At 33.3% G+C, this 15,892-nt stretch overlaps 1 protein-coding gene across 1 annotated transcript; it reads left to right on the forward strand.

The window, feature by feature from the left end:
* The first annotated feature begins 2,702 nt into the window (after window positions 1-2,702).
* Window positions 2,703-15,042, forward strand: LOC148300487 (2-amino-3-ketobutyrate coenzyme A ligase, mitochondrial-like). Its single transcript, XM_088274691.1, has 8 exons — window positions 2,703-3,197; window positions 4,370-4,563; window positions 6,037-6,138; window positions 7,424-7,631; window positions 8,287-8,467; window positions 9,979-10,171; window positions 11,266-11,443; window positions 13,817-15,042. The coding sequence occupies exons 1-8, from the start codon at window positions 3,170-3,172 to the stop codon at window positions 13,972-13,974; spliced, it is 1,242 nt and encodes a 413-aa protein (XP_088130817.1). The 5' UTR covers window positions 2,703-3,169; the 3' UTR covers window positions 13,975-15,042.
* The last annotated feature ends 850 nt before the right edge of the window (window positions 15,043-15,892 follow it).

The raw sequence follows: 15,892 nt of genomic DNA on the forward strand, positions 1-15,892 counted from the left end.
GCATGCTGAAGGTTGGCATTCGATGTGACAATTTTTTTTGCTTGCAGCTGCTCTAAATGGCGACTTATCACCACAGTGGAACCACTCTTTACTTTTTAAGCCATGGTATACTATCTTCCTATTCTGCATTTACCATCCACTTTGCTTTGTAGTACAATTTTGTATTTCTCGTCTCTCATATAAATGGCCAAAGTACTCTAGTTTTTTTTTTGTGTACAAAAGCTAACTCTTCGCGGTTATTTTTAATAATAATTAAATAAGGTTCTATAATAATGACAGTCTACATGCAATCATATTGCATTTTTTAACATCAAGGCTCTAAAAAAATATTGTCAACATTAAATAATACCAGTATCATCCGTGTCACTCAATTATCCGTTAAATCACGACTTTAAATTTAACAAGGAAGATTATTTATAAAACATAAATTATTATTCAACTTTATTTATTTATTTGTGTGACTATTATAGTCGTTTAATTGATATCATTAATTCGAAAAAAAAATGTAAAATTTGTATGTCAGGCAATAAAGTTTGTTAGTCATATTGAACTACAGATTATAAATACCAGGTATATTGTACATAGAAAAACTTACTCGTTTCATAAAAATAATATTTAAAGTTGGAACCTATCATATTAGATTCACTGAAAATTTTGTATTTAAACTTGTACTTGGCATTTACTTTGTAGAACTCCAAATGTACTATTATTGATATTGATCAATAGTCTTCATAAATGACAGTGAAAATGGTGATGAAAAAATCCAGGTGTTTTTTAACCCTTATCCGCACCCCAATGGTGCATAGGGCACTGCATCATATAAACGCAGTGTTATCTTGATCGTTAACACATAAAATCAACCCTCCGCTTCAGGTACTAGTCCAGGGTAATATTGAATAAATATCAGAGTAAAAAATCACTTATATTTTTTTGTGTTTTTACTGCTTCAAAAAAATTTGTACTTTGATATGGGTATCTTTTTAAAACAGTTTTATTAAATTTTTTAAACAATTTTGTTCGCCTTGCCCTCGCAAGGCGAAACAACTGTCACAAAAATAAATATATTCAATGAAATCATATAACGTGTATAACATGTTAGATTATCGAATTCTCAAAAGTAAATGCCAATTCAATAAATTAAGAATCACAAGAGTTGGAGTTGGTTTTGCAAGAACTTCATGAACCAGGGTGTGTTCTGTTATTTTGGCCAGGTCAACCTAACTGGCGGAAAGTCAACATTTTGTTGCATAAGGTGTAAGGTTTATAATGTATTATTTAACTACTAAAAGCTCTGTATATTTTACATAAAGGGTGGGAAAATAAAATACTTTTGCAATACAAGTTGTTTATTTTCTAACACTATCCTTATCATTCATCATTCACTTTGTGTAATACCACTTTTGAAAAGTGAACTCATTCATCATTCAATTTCTCAAAGTGAATGATGAATGATGAAGTGAACGATGGAGAGTGTTATATTACTACATATACCACAAAGTTCACAAAGCTTTTAATATACAAAATGTGTTTCTTTTCTCCTTCTTCCTACTACTTTATTAAACAATGAATTATTGAAATGAGCCTTTGCAAATATATTTATAAAAGCCTAAAATTTTTATTTTTTTAAATTCAGTTTTTTGCATGAAAAACTACTAACTAACTAACCATCACGCCGCTTCTCCGTAGGGGTAGGCAGAGAGAATAGAGCGCCACACCACTCTGTCCTTGCAAACATTTTTCGCCTCTTCCACGTTCATGCATCTCCTCATACATACCCATTGTTTTTTGATTTTGATTTATTGATTGTTACGACTCCTAACCTGACCACTTTCAAGTATTTGGCATACCTGATCGTGCCATGTTTTTCTCGGTCTTCCTCTGCTTCTTTTCCCACTAACATTCGCCTCATAAATTTGTTTTACCGTTCTTTCCTCACTCATTCGTTCTACATGTCCAAACCATCTCAACACACCTTTCTTAATTTTATCGATAATGCTTATCTCAGCTTTGCATTCCTTCCTTATTTCACTATTCGTACATCTATCATACATCGTTTTGTCGCACATTCTTCAGAGAGATCGCATTTCAACTGCATTTAGTCTACTTTCATCCTTCTTTTGCCAACTCCATGTTTCACTTCCATACATTAAAGTTGGAACCAGGACTCCGTTGTGCACTTTAGCGTGAAAGAGTGGAATATTTTTATTAATAGGATAGAGTTTAAAAAGGAGGTAGGGATGAAAGACATAACAGCTGTAAGTTGAAAGGAGATAAAGGGGGTTTATACTATAGGAGAGTTGAACGAGAATAGCAGCAAGGGCTAAGGCACTCGAGGTTGCATACCCATATTTATGACTTGAGACATACAAGCCACTAGAATTTCTTGTCTTTTTTTCATTGAGGTATTGATATTTTTATTCCAATATACTTTATTAGCTTATTTACTTTCGCTGGATATATTTGTCTAGGTGCAAAATTTGTTAATATTTAGCCACCTGGAATTTTATTTGTTAAACATATTTTTTCATTATGAAATTTATGAAACTTACTTCACTTATTGAGGCATTCATTTAAATTGCGATGCAATATAAAGTGCAATGCGTTTAGTGTTTTTATTTTGATATAAAAAAAATACCATGCATATTATACAATTTCGTAAGCCGGTTTACTAGTACCTAACAGCTAGGTACTGCGACGTTGCCAATCTCGTACACGGTTTATTACTTATTTTGATTTTTTTAAATATGGAAGGCATTGCAGTAACAAAAAGTGTGATGCGCATATTTTTTTATCGTATTACTTTCTCTCTAAAATTCAGATGGCGGGAAAATTACGAATCACATAAAAATATGTATTTAGTTCGATGTACTGTCACTGTCAAATCTTAAAACCATCGGTTAGATCAGCGGACGAATAGATTCCGGCGTAATTTTTTTTTTATTATTATATAATTATAGTTCACGTATGATCTGAACAACTGGTTTTATTTACCGGAGGTCATTACACATACTTCAATTGCTCCAATCCTACTCCGCCGTTTAGTATTCTGTGACTGCGCCGTGTGGCGGTCTGAACGTGAAACAAGTTAGTCTTTTAGTTTTAAAACTACAGTATCTAGTCTGGCGAATAGTAAAAATATAAGAAAAAAGTGTCCTTTAAAAGCATCACGATGTCGAAATCAAAGATATTTTTAACATGTAAGTATTTTTATTATTATTTGTTGTGGAAATGTCGGGTTTTTACCATACTATATTTTGATTGTTTTTTGCCTATTGCAAAAACTGCTGTAATTTCTGCCAGGAAGCTATGAACTAAATGTCAAAAATCTCTACAATAATGCGCTACAAGTTTTTCTTTTCTTTTTCCTCTGACCCTTTTCCGCACCTATAGTACATAGGGCACTGCATCGTATCTAACCAGTGTTATCATTATCGTTAATTGCGCGACGGGAAGATAATTAGTCTTCCGCTTCAGGTACCAATCCAGTGTGATATTGAATAATTTTTTATATATATATATGTACATATTTATATATATATATATATATATATATATATATATATATATATATATATGCTTGTCCGCCTCCGTAGTGTAATGGTCAGCACGCTCGGCTACCGTTCTGGAGGTCCTAGGTTCGATTCCCAGGGGGGGTAAAATGAATAAAAGTGATTTTTTCACTGTAATATTTATTTATTATTACCCTGGACTGGTACCTTAAGCGGAGGGCTGATCACCTTTCCTTCATGTGTAAACGATCATGATAACACTGCGTTTATATACAGCAGTGCCCTATGCACCATTTGGTGCAGATAAGGGTTTTTATTTTATTATTATTTTATATATATATATATATATATATATATATATATATATATATATATATATATATATATATATTATACATACACATCACATATATATCACAATAAAGTTGGTCACCCCACCAAAATAATGGCAGGTAATCATATTATTATTGTTGCATACTTGTCAATTTCTCACTGTGCCAAACCATGCTTATTTTTTTACATGGTCTAATTTTATATTTTTATGTTGTTATATTTGTAATTTCAAAATAATATGGATTTAAAATGTCTCGTAGCGGGTTCTACCTAGTGACACGTTCATAAAAAAATAAAACATGTATGTAAGTATTGTAAAAAGTAATAATAAACTTATAAAAAAATTGAGGACTGAAATGCCTAAATATTATTTTTGTATAATGTTTTACATTTTGGTTACAATAAAGAAGGATTGTTACTGTGGTAATAAAAAGTACGAATTTGTGTTTAAAAAATCAAACCTGTCCCTTTTAATGAATTTTAAAAAATATATCCATCATGATTGTACTAAGTAAGTATTGTTTTAGGCGTGCGACATTCGTCCCGGTCTGCTAGGAAACACCTGGAGGAAGTGCTGGGATCCAGACTGGAAGGTATCAAGGGAGCGGGAACTTGGAAGGCAGAGAGGATCATCACATCGCCTCAGGCGGTGGGCATCACGGTGCAGGGAGGCCGGGGAGAAGTGCTCAACTTCTGTGCCAATAATTACCTCGGACTGGCCGTTAGTATGAATAAATATACCGTGTCGGGTCGTGGTCCCGTGGTTAGTGTCTCAGACTATTGAGTCAGAGTTTCTCGGTCGAACCCACTCTACCACGATTTGATACCTATTTCTAGTAATGAGCCGCTTAGGCTCACAGAAATAGTATGGATTTGAAGTATTTTTGTAAATAATGAAAACGCAAATATTTTTATTTCAATTTAAGAAAAATAATTCAACCTCTTATTATTATTTTATTTACACAATTCATTCTAATAATATATCGCTCACTCCTTTCAAGAACGTCATATATCAAAAAATCAACAATTTTTAATTGTGCATGTTTTCGGAATGCCCAGAAATTGTACGATATCCCAGCAAAAGCGGCATATTTTTAACTTAATGTTTACCCGCTACAGGGCAGAAAGTGTTGTTTTTGCATTTTGAAGAAAAGGTATTGTTTAATAATTTTTTTTAAAATACTTAATACTTTTCAAATGGAGAAAAAACATTCAGGTTTTACCTAAAAAGATCTGTTGCACAGTAAAAAGTTCAATAAGTGGCTTGATATTTATTTTTAATACATGGTATTATATTTTTAAACATTAAAAATGTTCTTCTGAAAAATCAAGTTTTTTGATCTATGACGTTCTTGAAAGGAGTGAGCGATATATATATATTTTTTAAATATAAACCTTTTTACTGATGATTTTTAATGAAGATTTTATTTAGAATTAGGGGAGGTTTTTATTTTATTTCAGATGATGAAATAATGCATTATTCCAGGGCATTAAATAACAACATTTTCCAGCTTTAATGATTTTTTAAATATATTTATAAAATGCTAAGAGAATTTTAACTACTTCTCAGATACACAATGGTTTGCCATCTAGTATTTCATTTTCAATATCAAATGTTTTATTAACAGTGTTGAATGGACCAAAACAAATTATTTGTGCATATTTTTGAATAACAAATATACCGAAATAATACCGACATTGGGCGACAGATCGTACTCTACAGCCCATACGCATAGAGCCATCCTGCGAGAATACATTCAACTACCTCATAAAATAATACAGTTAAATCAGTTTGATCTATTTCTTTATCAGGGTGTACGGACCAGATACAGGGAAATCTACAAAGGCTAATTTTTTTGCAAACTGAGCGAAGGGTTAAAATTATAGAAATTTTCTAGTTTTATTTACATTTGTGTAATATCATATTCCCATTTTCACGAGTTATGTCCATCTTAAATCCTCTCTATATAGATTATATCACATACATTGGTTTCTTAATGCCATTTTAATCACAATATGCACCATAATATGCTCATTGTAGCTATATAAGCTTTCTCCAATGAGTTATTCTCCCTGTTACAACATGTGAAATGCATCAGATGAATATTTTTTCAGTACACTTATGACAGCAAAATTAAAACGGTAATATTATGGCCTCATGAGCCACTTTCTCTTACAATGTCCTTTTTTACAGAACAACCCTGAAATTATTGCTGCAGGAAAAGATGCCATGGATAAATATGGCGCAGGTCTGAGTTCTGTCAGGTTCATCTGCGGGACACAAATTATTCACAAAGTAAGAACTATTTATAAAACTTATCCAATAGTTTGAAAACTATTACATGTAATAAATCTGATCTAACTTACTACAAATAACCATCATTAGAAGGCCGATAAACACAAATAATGAGCCAAGTACCAACAAAGAAGGGAGCAGCTTTATTTGCATATGGCCATGTGGATGATGCATCAATTCTATCACTCGATGTAAACAAATGCCTACTTTCATAACTGAAAATTTAAATTAATTTCAAAGTTAATTTAAATCAACAACATTAAATATTTCAACAAAATGTTTTACTTTTCACCTGTAGATGAAAACATCTGTTAATTTTCAAAACTAGTTGTGTGAAATGAAATAAAACTCATTGAGTGGTATTATGTTACAAGTGTTTAATTTTTTTTTAAATCAACATGTTTTTCACAAAGTTGATGCTAAATCAATAAAAAAAAATTAAAAAAATAAAATCACCAATTTTCAGTTGTGCAAGTTTTCAGAATACCCAGAAAATGTACTATATTCCAGCAAAAGCGGTATATTTTTAACATAATATTTACCCGCTGCAGGGCAGAAAGTGTTGTTTTGGCATTTTAAAGAAAAGGTTTTGTTTATAATTTTTTTTAAATAAACTAAATACTTTTCAAATGGAGAAAAAACCTTCAGGTTTTACCTAAAAAGATCTGTTGCACAATAAAAAGTTCAATATGTGTCTTAATACTTATATTGAATACATTTTATTATATTCTTAAAAACTTTAGAAAACGATCTCCTGAAAAATCAAGTTTTTTGATATATGACTTTGTTGAAAGGAGTGAGCGATATAACCACTTATCTAGAATTTTCTACTAACTAGTGGAATTCTATTTAGTCTACCTGTTTCGACACACACCCGTGTCTTGTTTAGGACAGTATAAGGAGTAGAAATTTGGAATAATTCATATAGTACTCTGTTAAATTTAACATTATGTGTTAAAAAATGATACCTGTCACTACCTACGACTTTAATCCACAGATCCTTGATCTGCCAAAGCAAATACTTTAAGTCCGCTTTGTTCTTGTGTCCAATTAATAATGCATGTGATTTGTGCTATATGTAGGTGGAAATACGTGAATAATGCTATGGCAGTGGTGTGTAAAGTAGATTGCATGCTGATGCAGAGATTTTCCTGATATTTATACGTTTAACTGATAAAATTGCATGAACGGATCTAGAAACCAGTAGACTTAAATCTCAGTAATCAGTGTTGTACTAACAAAACCAACATTTTGCTAAAATAAATTTATTCTCGTGTTGTTTCAGGAACTCGAGAAAAAGATAAGCAAATTTCACAATCGAGAAGATGCCATTCTGTATGCGTCATGTTTCGATGCCAACGCCGGAATATTTGAAGGATTCCTCACTCCGGAGGATGCGGTTTTCTCCGACTCCTTGAACCACGCTTCCATTATAGACGGGATCCGACTATGTAAAGCTAAAAAGTTTAGATATCCGCATAGAGACATGGCAGGTAGTCCAAATTTCATATATTAACACGTTGACTGCCAACTACGAGATATCTCGTAGGTTGTTTACTTGCCCAGTACAGCTAACACGAGTCATCTCGTCCCTTATATATCTCTCATATTCGTATAGCTAAGAGGAATCTCATAGCGTAACAGTGTAAATATAAATAGAGTAGCTCAGGAAAGAAAATAAAAAATCAGGTTTGGGTCAAATTAACAGAAAATATAACTGTACACAGTTTAATTCTTAAATTATTATCTACTACAATTAAAAATGTTAATAATATAACATGATAAAATCAAATTGTCTCTTTGCAAAGTGAGCGAAAGAATAAAAAAAGGATGGCCGAAAAAGACTCGGCACAATCAGATATTGATCTGCGGTACCTAAAATCTGGTGGTGTCAAAAGTCTGTGTAATCGGAGGCCATGTATGACTAGATGTATGGATGTGAAGGAAGCAAGGAGTGTATGCCAGAAAAATGTGGCGTTCCATCCTCTCTGCCTACCTCTGCGGAGAAACGGCGTGATGGTAGTAGTAATAGTAGTCTCTTTACACCGGAAGCGTGAAAAAATCCGTGGCAGTCAACGTGTTAACCTAGTTTAAGTAACGGATTTCTTGGATACGAGTCATTGCTAAGATTGTGTAATGTTTCCTCAGAGCTGGAGAACATGCTGAAGAGTTCCGACGCCAGAATAAAGTTGATAGTGACAGATGGAGTGTTCTCCATGGATGGAACGGTTGCGCCGCTAGCCAGTATAGTGCAGTTGGCAAAGCAATATAAAGCCCTCACGTTTATGGATGAATGTCACGCCACTGGATTCTTCGGTGATACGGGGCGGTTAGTATTATTTATCAAATTGAATTAATTGATTCGGCAGTCACTTTTTGTCAATATCATTCCATTTTTATTTTGTATTTTACTTGGTAAATACCACTATTTCTTAAAATCTAATGTGATATGATGTTTTAAAATTATGCAGAATGCATTGAACCACTTGTCACATTTTATTAATATTTTTTTCAAAGAGTTTTTTGCACCATAAAGAATTCTCAATGTTTCAATTAACATGAATTATTACATATTATTTTGAGAAATAAAAAGACTTTGTTTTTTGATCCACTCACATTTTTATTAACAACCAACTAGTTTCGGCAACAACCTGTTGCCCTCTTCAAGGTTTAATTTATGACTAAACATATATATATATATATATATATATATATATAAAAAAGAAACAGTGTAGAAGTTATTGGGTTTCGATAAGGATAGGGGTGGGGGTAATGGTGTTTTAAGGAGGGGTAAGAGCAAGGAATGGGATAACTGTGTTTAGGTTGGGTTTGATTTTATGGGAAAAATATTAAAAATGGGACTTTGACACGTGATTATTTTATTGTTAATTATATTTAATTTCTGTTAAACAGCTTTTTTTATTTCTAAAATTTCCAAATTATTAATTTGACTAGTTCTATTATTAAAACGTAAAATTTCTATCCCATCTTCAAAATTGAATGAATGATTATTTGACAAGATGTGGTCAGCGAATTCCGAAAAATTGTTATTATTAAGACATCTCATATGTTCCTTTATTCTAATGTGAAATGAACGCGATACTTTGCCTATATGTATATAAGGCTCTGCAATTGTAGCAAGTTAATTTGTACACCCCTGATTTGTTTAATTTATTTGTTATGTTTTTGGTATTTTTAATAAAATTTTCTAAATTGTTGTTTGTGTAAAAAGCAGGTTTTATGTCACTATTAAGTAAGTCTTTTAGAATTTTTCATTTCTCAAAATAATATATCAATATGATCCACAAAGTTAATGCTTTCAATATTCAAAACATGAATTATTACAGCTTAAACCATCTCATTTAACTCGTTTCATATGAACTCTGAATTCTTTTGTTGACTAACGGCTATCTGAAAGCAACAAGGGCTCATTACTTATTTATCAAATTGTCAAAAAAAGTAGATACACATATGTATTTAAGTTTGAAATTTGTTTAAAGCAGCCAATAAAGATAGATTCTTCTGCTATGCAGTGAGTGAATTTTTATTTTAATGTCTGTTTAGAAAAAAATATGCACAATATACCTGGTTTGCATGCTATGGAGTAAAAAAGTTTAAAAAGGTTATACTATTGAAAGCTGTCCCACCGCATACCCAGATCTGATACAGAAGCATCTAGGCTTCCTGATAGATCTGCTATTGCAAAGCAATTCTTTTTTTCAACGAAGCTGCGCAATTTATTGAAAATGTGAAACAATATTAAAACGGTTAATATGTCTAGAAGTTAATTTAAACAAATTGAACAATTTTGACCTATTATAACTATTTTTCTATGTACAGAGGCACAGAAGAGTACGCCAAGGTGATGGGTGAAATTGACATTATCAACTCGACGCTGGGAAAGGCCCTCGGGGGCGCCATGGGCGGGTACACCACGGGGCCCCGGCTCTTGGTGGAGCTCCTGAGGCAGGTGTCCCGACCCTATCTGTTCTCAAACTCTCTCCCGCCCTCTGTGGTCGGGAGCGCATCCAAGGTATAAATAAATTAGATTATTATGTAGCAAACAGCAATATATTTGCACTCATATTCTAGATGTCTTTTTTCAAAAGAATAACCCGTAAAGCTTTTTAGAGGCTTGTCTGCAGGTAGGATAGTTAGTAAAGGGAAGGTTTATGTAAAAAATACATTACAAACACCCAGACCAATTGAAAATGAATATTTCTTGAATTAATTTTTCAATTGGAGGGAATCAAACCCGCAACACCAGTTTCCCAGTCGAGCGTCTACCCGACTACGCCATGGCGCCTGATAGTTATATCATTTCTATCCAGGCAAATTACTCCTTAATAAGTCTTTTTTGTGTGTTTATTCTGTTAAAATTGACAAATATTTTTTAAAAATCACCAACCAGTCACATAAGCGGGTCCCGGTAAAAAATTGCATATTTTTATAAATGTTTAACATATACATTTACATAAATGGTATATTTGTTTATAAACATATACATATATTTTTCGAATACAATTTTCTTCAGAATTTCAGTTATTTGTGATTTTTCAGTAATTAAAATTCCAAGTTAAAAGTTTAATTTGTAATTAATAATCCATACAAAAAAGATTGAGCTGATAATTCTTCCAGTATTTTTTTTTTTAATTACCTAACGTCCAAGTGACTCTGAAATCTAGCTACGGCTTATGCAACACCGTTTATCATGTCCCTTCTCAGGCTTCAACTTTATAAGTTTCATAGCCTATGCCTACTTGTGAGTGGATTTACTCTTTATGTTTAAAGTTACTATAATTTCATGTAATTCATGAGTGAAAATTCTAGCCAAAAACACTCGCTAATTCTTCCAGTAAATTGCTGTCATATTGTACCTCATGCGCTTTAAATCCAAATAAACATTTATTTTGTATCATTTCCTCGACAAAATTTACAATAACAATAATTAGAAATTCAGAATAACTAAACTTTTGTTTGTTGACGAAACATAAGTTGTTCTTTTGCTATTGTTATTAGTGCAAAAAATTGTTGTGTTTTAACCTTTTTTCAATTCCTGACCAATAACTTATGTTGTTTTCCTTTTTGAAAATGTTAAACGTACAATGATTGTTTGCAATTTGTCAGGTGTTTGACATGCTGGATGCATCCACAGCACTGTGCGAGAAGCTGAAGCAGAACACCAAGCAGTTCAGGGAAGGCATGACCAGTGTGGGCTTCACTATCAGCGGAGATAATCATCCCATCTGCCCGGTGATGATCGGGGATGCCAAACTTGCCAACAGCTTGGCAAATGAGATTTTAAGTAAGTATTATATGTATTGGGCTATATATCTTCTTTATTGTAACTGCAGACAGTTGGTAGAATTCCATATTGAATTGTTGGGTAATATATCCAAAATTAAACAAGGTTTATTTGGTTGAATTCTACATTTATTTATGTATATGTCAATACGTGACGCGTTTCGTCTTCTTAGGACATTATCAAACAATCTCAGTTTTGTGTTTGATAATGTTTGATAATGTCCTATGAAGACGAAACGCGTCACATATTAAAATATACATAAATAAATGTAGAATTCAACCAAATAAACCTTGTTTAATTTTGGATATATTACCCAACAATTATATATCTTCTGTTTGGTGTAGGACTTGTGGCCTGTCCCTCTTAAAAAAGAGGGATTAGCCTACTGCGATGTCGATTCCCAGCTGTCGATCCATCTCTTTGGTGGTCTGCCCGGTCTTCTATCTCGGGGTTGGCCGTACAGTGCAATGTGGGGGAGGCTGGATGGTTCCATTCTCCTCACATGCGCTACCATTGTGTCCTTCGTTGCCTTCCCCACCTAACAATATCTTCCATCTCGCATATTTCCCTTATCCTGGCGTTCCTTATTCTGTCCCGTAGACTCTTGCCAGATGCTTCTTAGAGTCTTCATTTCTGACACTGGTTTTTTGTGGCTACGGTATCTGCTCTACTTTCGATCCCATATGTCATGAGAATATCATATTATATATATATATATATATATATATATATATATATATATATATATATATATATATATATATATATATATATAATATATATCAATAATATAGAAAATGTTACATGGAAATTTGCAAAATTCATAACAATATCTCATGGGATGAAAAAGTGGATAAAGATATTGAGAGAAGGGTGAATGCAGGGAATATAATAAATACATGGAAGCCAAACTGGCGGTCCAGAATGGAGGCTGGTACCGACACTTTATATGGAAGCAAAACATGGAACTGACAAAAGAAGGGTGAAAGTAGATTGAATGCCGTAAAAATGTGTTCTCTCAGACGAATTGTAATCGAACGAAAATCATTGTATGACAGAATTAAAAATGAAAAAAGGAATGTAAGGCTGAACTGGGGATAGTTGAAAAGATTAAGAAGAGTTCTTTAAGGTATGGACATGTAGAGCATTCGCTCCATTTGGATATCGAGAGAATAACTAAGAAAGTTTATTTGGCGAATGCGAGCGGGAGAACAGAACGAGGATGGCCGAAAAAGACTTGGCACAAACAGATCAGTCAGAACCTAAACTCTAATGGTGTCAAAAGTCTGCGTAATCGGAGGGCATGTATGACTCGATGTATGGATCTGAAGGAAGCTAGGAATGTATGTCAGGACAGAAGAGTGTGGAGTTCCATCCTCTCTACCTAGCCCTGCGGAAAAACGGCGTGATGGTTGTAGGAGTAGTACATAATAGGTAGCATTACAATATCTAAGATTATTATTTTTGCTCTATTTTACCTCACAGTCTGAGTTTGAATTTCACACAAAGCTATTGTTCTCTATAGAGAACTATAGTTCAGCAGGGCTTCAACTCAATCAACTCAACTCATTCACTTTCCTCAGGGGGAATGGTTCTTTCAAATTTTTGTTGGATTTGATATGGCAGCCGACCCATCATGACGTATGGAATCGAATGTAGAGCGGACACCGTTGCCACAAAAAACGCGCTTAGAGTGTCAGAAATGAAGACTTTAAGAAGCATATCAGGCGAGAGTCTTCGAGATAGTATTCTATCTCGAATTCTGCCCGGGAGTCGTCTACCATGGGGTTGGTCGTACTGTGGGATGTGGGGGAGTCTGGATGGTTCCATTCTCCTCATATGCCCATACTATTATCTCCTTCGTTGCCTTCCCCACCTAACGACATCTTCGATCTCGAATATTTCCCTGATCCTGGCATTTCTTATTAGATATGCGCATATGAGGAGATGGAACCATCCAGACTCCCCCACATCACACTGTACGGCCAACCCCATGGGAGACGACTCCCGGGCAGACCACCAGAGATGGGTCGATAGCTGAGAATCGACATTGCAGGAGGCTAATCCCTCTTAAAAACAGGCCACAAGGTCTACAACAAGATGAAGAAGAAGAAGAAGAAGCCTTGGCCCGGAACAGCAATGCCAAGAATGTTTAATTAACCAATTGACAGTTTATCCCGAGCGTGAGTCGGACAAGGAGTTTGTGTTGCATTGATGAGTCCGAGTGCTGCTCGGGCAAATCGTATTCCAACTTAGTGGTATTGATTTGCCCGAGTCAAATATATTTGTTTTTATTGCCTAACCCGACTTTAATGACTCGAATTTTCTCGCCAAAACTATTTAGTGGTTAAATAGAGGATTACTTGTTTCCAGAGGAGGGTATCTACGTGATAGGATTCAGTTTTCCGGTGGTGCCGGAAGGAAAGGCCCGGGTTCGCGTCCAGCTGAGTGCCGCACACGACCCGGAGCACATCGACCGAGCTATAGAGGCCTTCACCAAAGTCGGTCGGAAGCTCCAGATCATCAAATGACCATATTGAATATAAAGGACTCTTTAACCAACTTTAATATATAAACTAGTACCGTAGAACAGGGCTACTTGAACTTTGATGTGTTACTTGAGCTCAGTATAAAAAAGAGATTTAAATCTGTATTTGGTCTACAATTATGAACGTATCGTGACAATAAGTGTCACCTGTCAGGGAAACAAAGAATCATGTCGATACATTATTGTAGACCAAATACAGATCTGAATATTTTTTGTACTGGACTCAAGTAACACATCAAAGTTCAAGTAGCCCCGTTCTACAGTATATGAAAAGGAATAAGATATTTTTATTATTATAATATGTTATGCATTTTTATATTTATATATGAAGACAACAGATGCAATGTATATTTTTATAAGTGAATTAACCAATTAAAAAAGAGCTTTATTCATTTCGAGTGAACTGTTAAAAATATAATCTTATTTGTGGTCTGCATATGTCGCTCACTCCTTTCAAGAACGTCATAAATCAAAAAACTTGATTTTTCAGGAGAACTTTTTTAAAGTTTAAATATATAACACAATGTGTTAAAAATAAATATCAAGCCACTTTTTGAACTTTTTACTGTGCAACAGATCTTTTTAGGTAAAACCTGAAGGTTTTTTCTCCATTCGAAAAATATTTAGTATATTAAAAAAAATAATTAAACAATACCTTTTCTTCAAAATGCAAAAACCACATTTTCTGCCCTATAGCGAGTAAATATTAAGTTAAAAATATGCCGCTTTTACTGGGATATAGTACATTTTCTGGGCATTCTGAAAACATGTACAACTGAAAATTGACAATTTTTGATTTATGACGTTCTTGAAAGGAGTGAGCGATGTGTCAAATATATACATATCACAAAACATTAACATCATAAATAATTTTGTATGATTTTTTTATCTATAAAAATACAAAAACTGGGTTATCAAACTGATCACAACTCATATGTATTTCAATTTTCTGAGAAAGCTTATTTAAGAGTTGCATCGTAATCATTCTTCTTCTTTTTCTATTATTTTTGTGGTAAAATGGAAAAATAAAACAACAAATTTTGTCAAATAATTTATTACATTTTGAAAAATTCCAAAACAAACTATTATATAACACCCCATAACAAATAATTGTTATTTAAATAAAAATGAAAATTTCTTCCAAAAAATACTGCGGGTAATTTCCGTAAAATTGTAATACAAGTTTAAAATATAAACCCGTTGAGCAAGATACAGAAAATTTCACCATATTTTCATTATAGACATAGATATTATTTTTGAAAAAATCTAGACAACACAGCTAAAGAGAAAATTTCTTATTATGAGTATCATGAAAAGACGAAAATTTAAAAATGTAATAACCGTGCTCCACAATGAACTCTTCACAAAAATGTTTGCAACATCAGATAAACCCACTAACCAACGTAAATATCAACGCGGGTTTACAGCTATACCTCATTTAGTCCAGTTTCAATGACTCCAATTTAGGTTTTACTTAGTCTCGGATATAAATGATTTAATGGTCGGAATAACAATAATCTAGGATTTCAGCAAAATGCATTATCCTAAGTAAATGAGGTACACCTGTAGTTATACAATAATTTTGAAATTAGACTGGCTTTAAAATAAACGATTAAATACGATCAGGAATAATTATTTTACAGATGGTTGGAGAAATAGTTGGTCGTTGTAGAGTCATCTGAAATATTGGCAGTTACGGACTACACACAAACTAGAACAGATTAAAAGCCTAAATTGTAAGTCTCCGAGGCCATTCCGAATTCTAGCATCCATCATTCTATATTTGGCGAATATATAACATGAAAGTTTAACAACGTATCTATTTACACTTAATATGTTACAGAATTTTGTTTCGTGAAATATTTATAAAAATTATCGGTAATTTTTGATGAGAATGAATT

The sequence above is a fragment of the Brachycentrus maculatus genome, unplaced genomic scaffold (assembly GCF_059751285.1).
Source record: "Brachycentrus maculatus isolate JH-2025_06_01 unplaced genomic scaffold, ASM5975128v1 h1tg000706l, whole genome shotgun sequence".
In the NCBI taxonomy this organism is placed as follows: domain Eukaryota; kingdom Metazoa; phylum Arthropoda; class Insecta; order Trichoptera; family Brachycentridae; genus Brachycentrus; species Brachycentrus maculatus.

Excerpts from the sequence above, each read along its gene's own strand:
- LOC148300487 (XM_088274691.1), top strand. The coding sequence starts at position 3,170 with ATGTCGAAATCAAAGATATTTTTAACAT. Across the intron at positions 4,564-6,036 it reads ATAATTACCTCGGACTGGCC|AACAACCCTGAAATTATTGC; the intron begins GTTAGTATGAAT and ends CCTTTTTTACAG. Across the intron at positions 11,444-13,816 it reads CTTGGCAAATGAGATTTTAA|AGGAGGGTATCTACGTGATA; the intron begins GTAAGTATTATA and ends ACTTGTTTCCAG.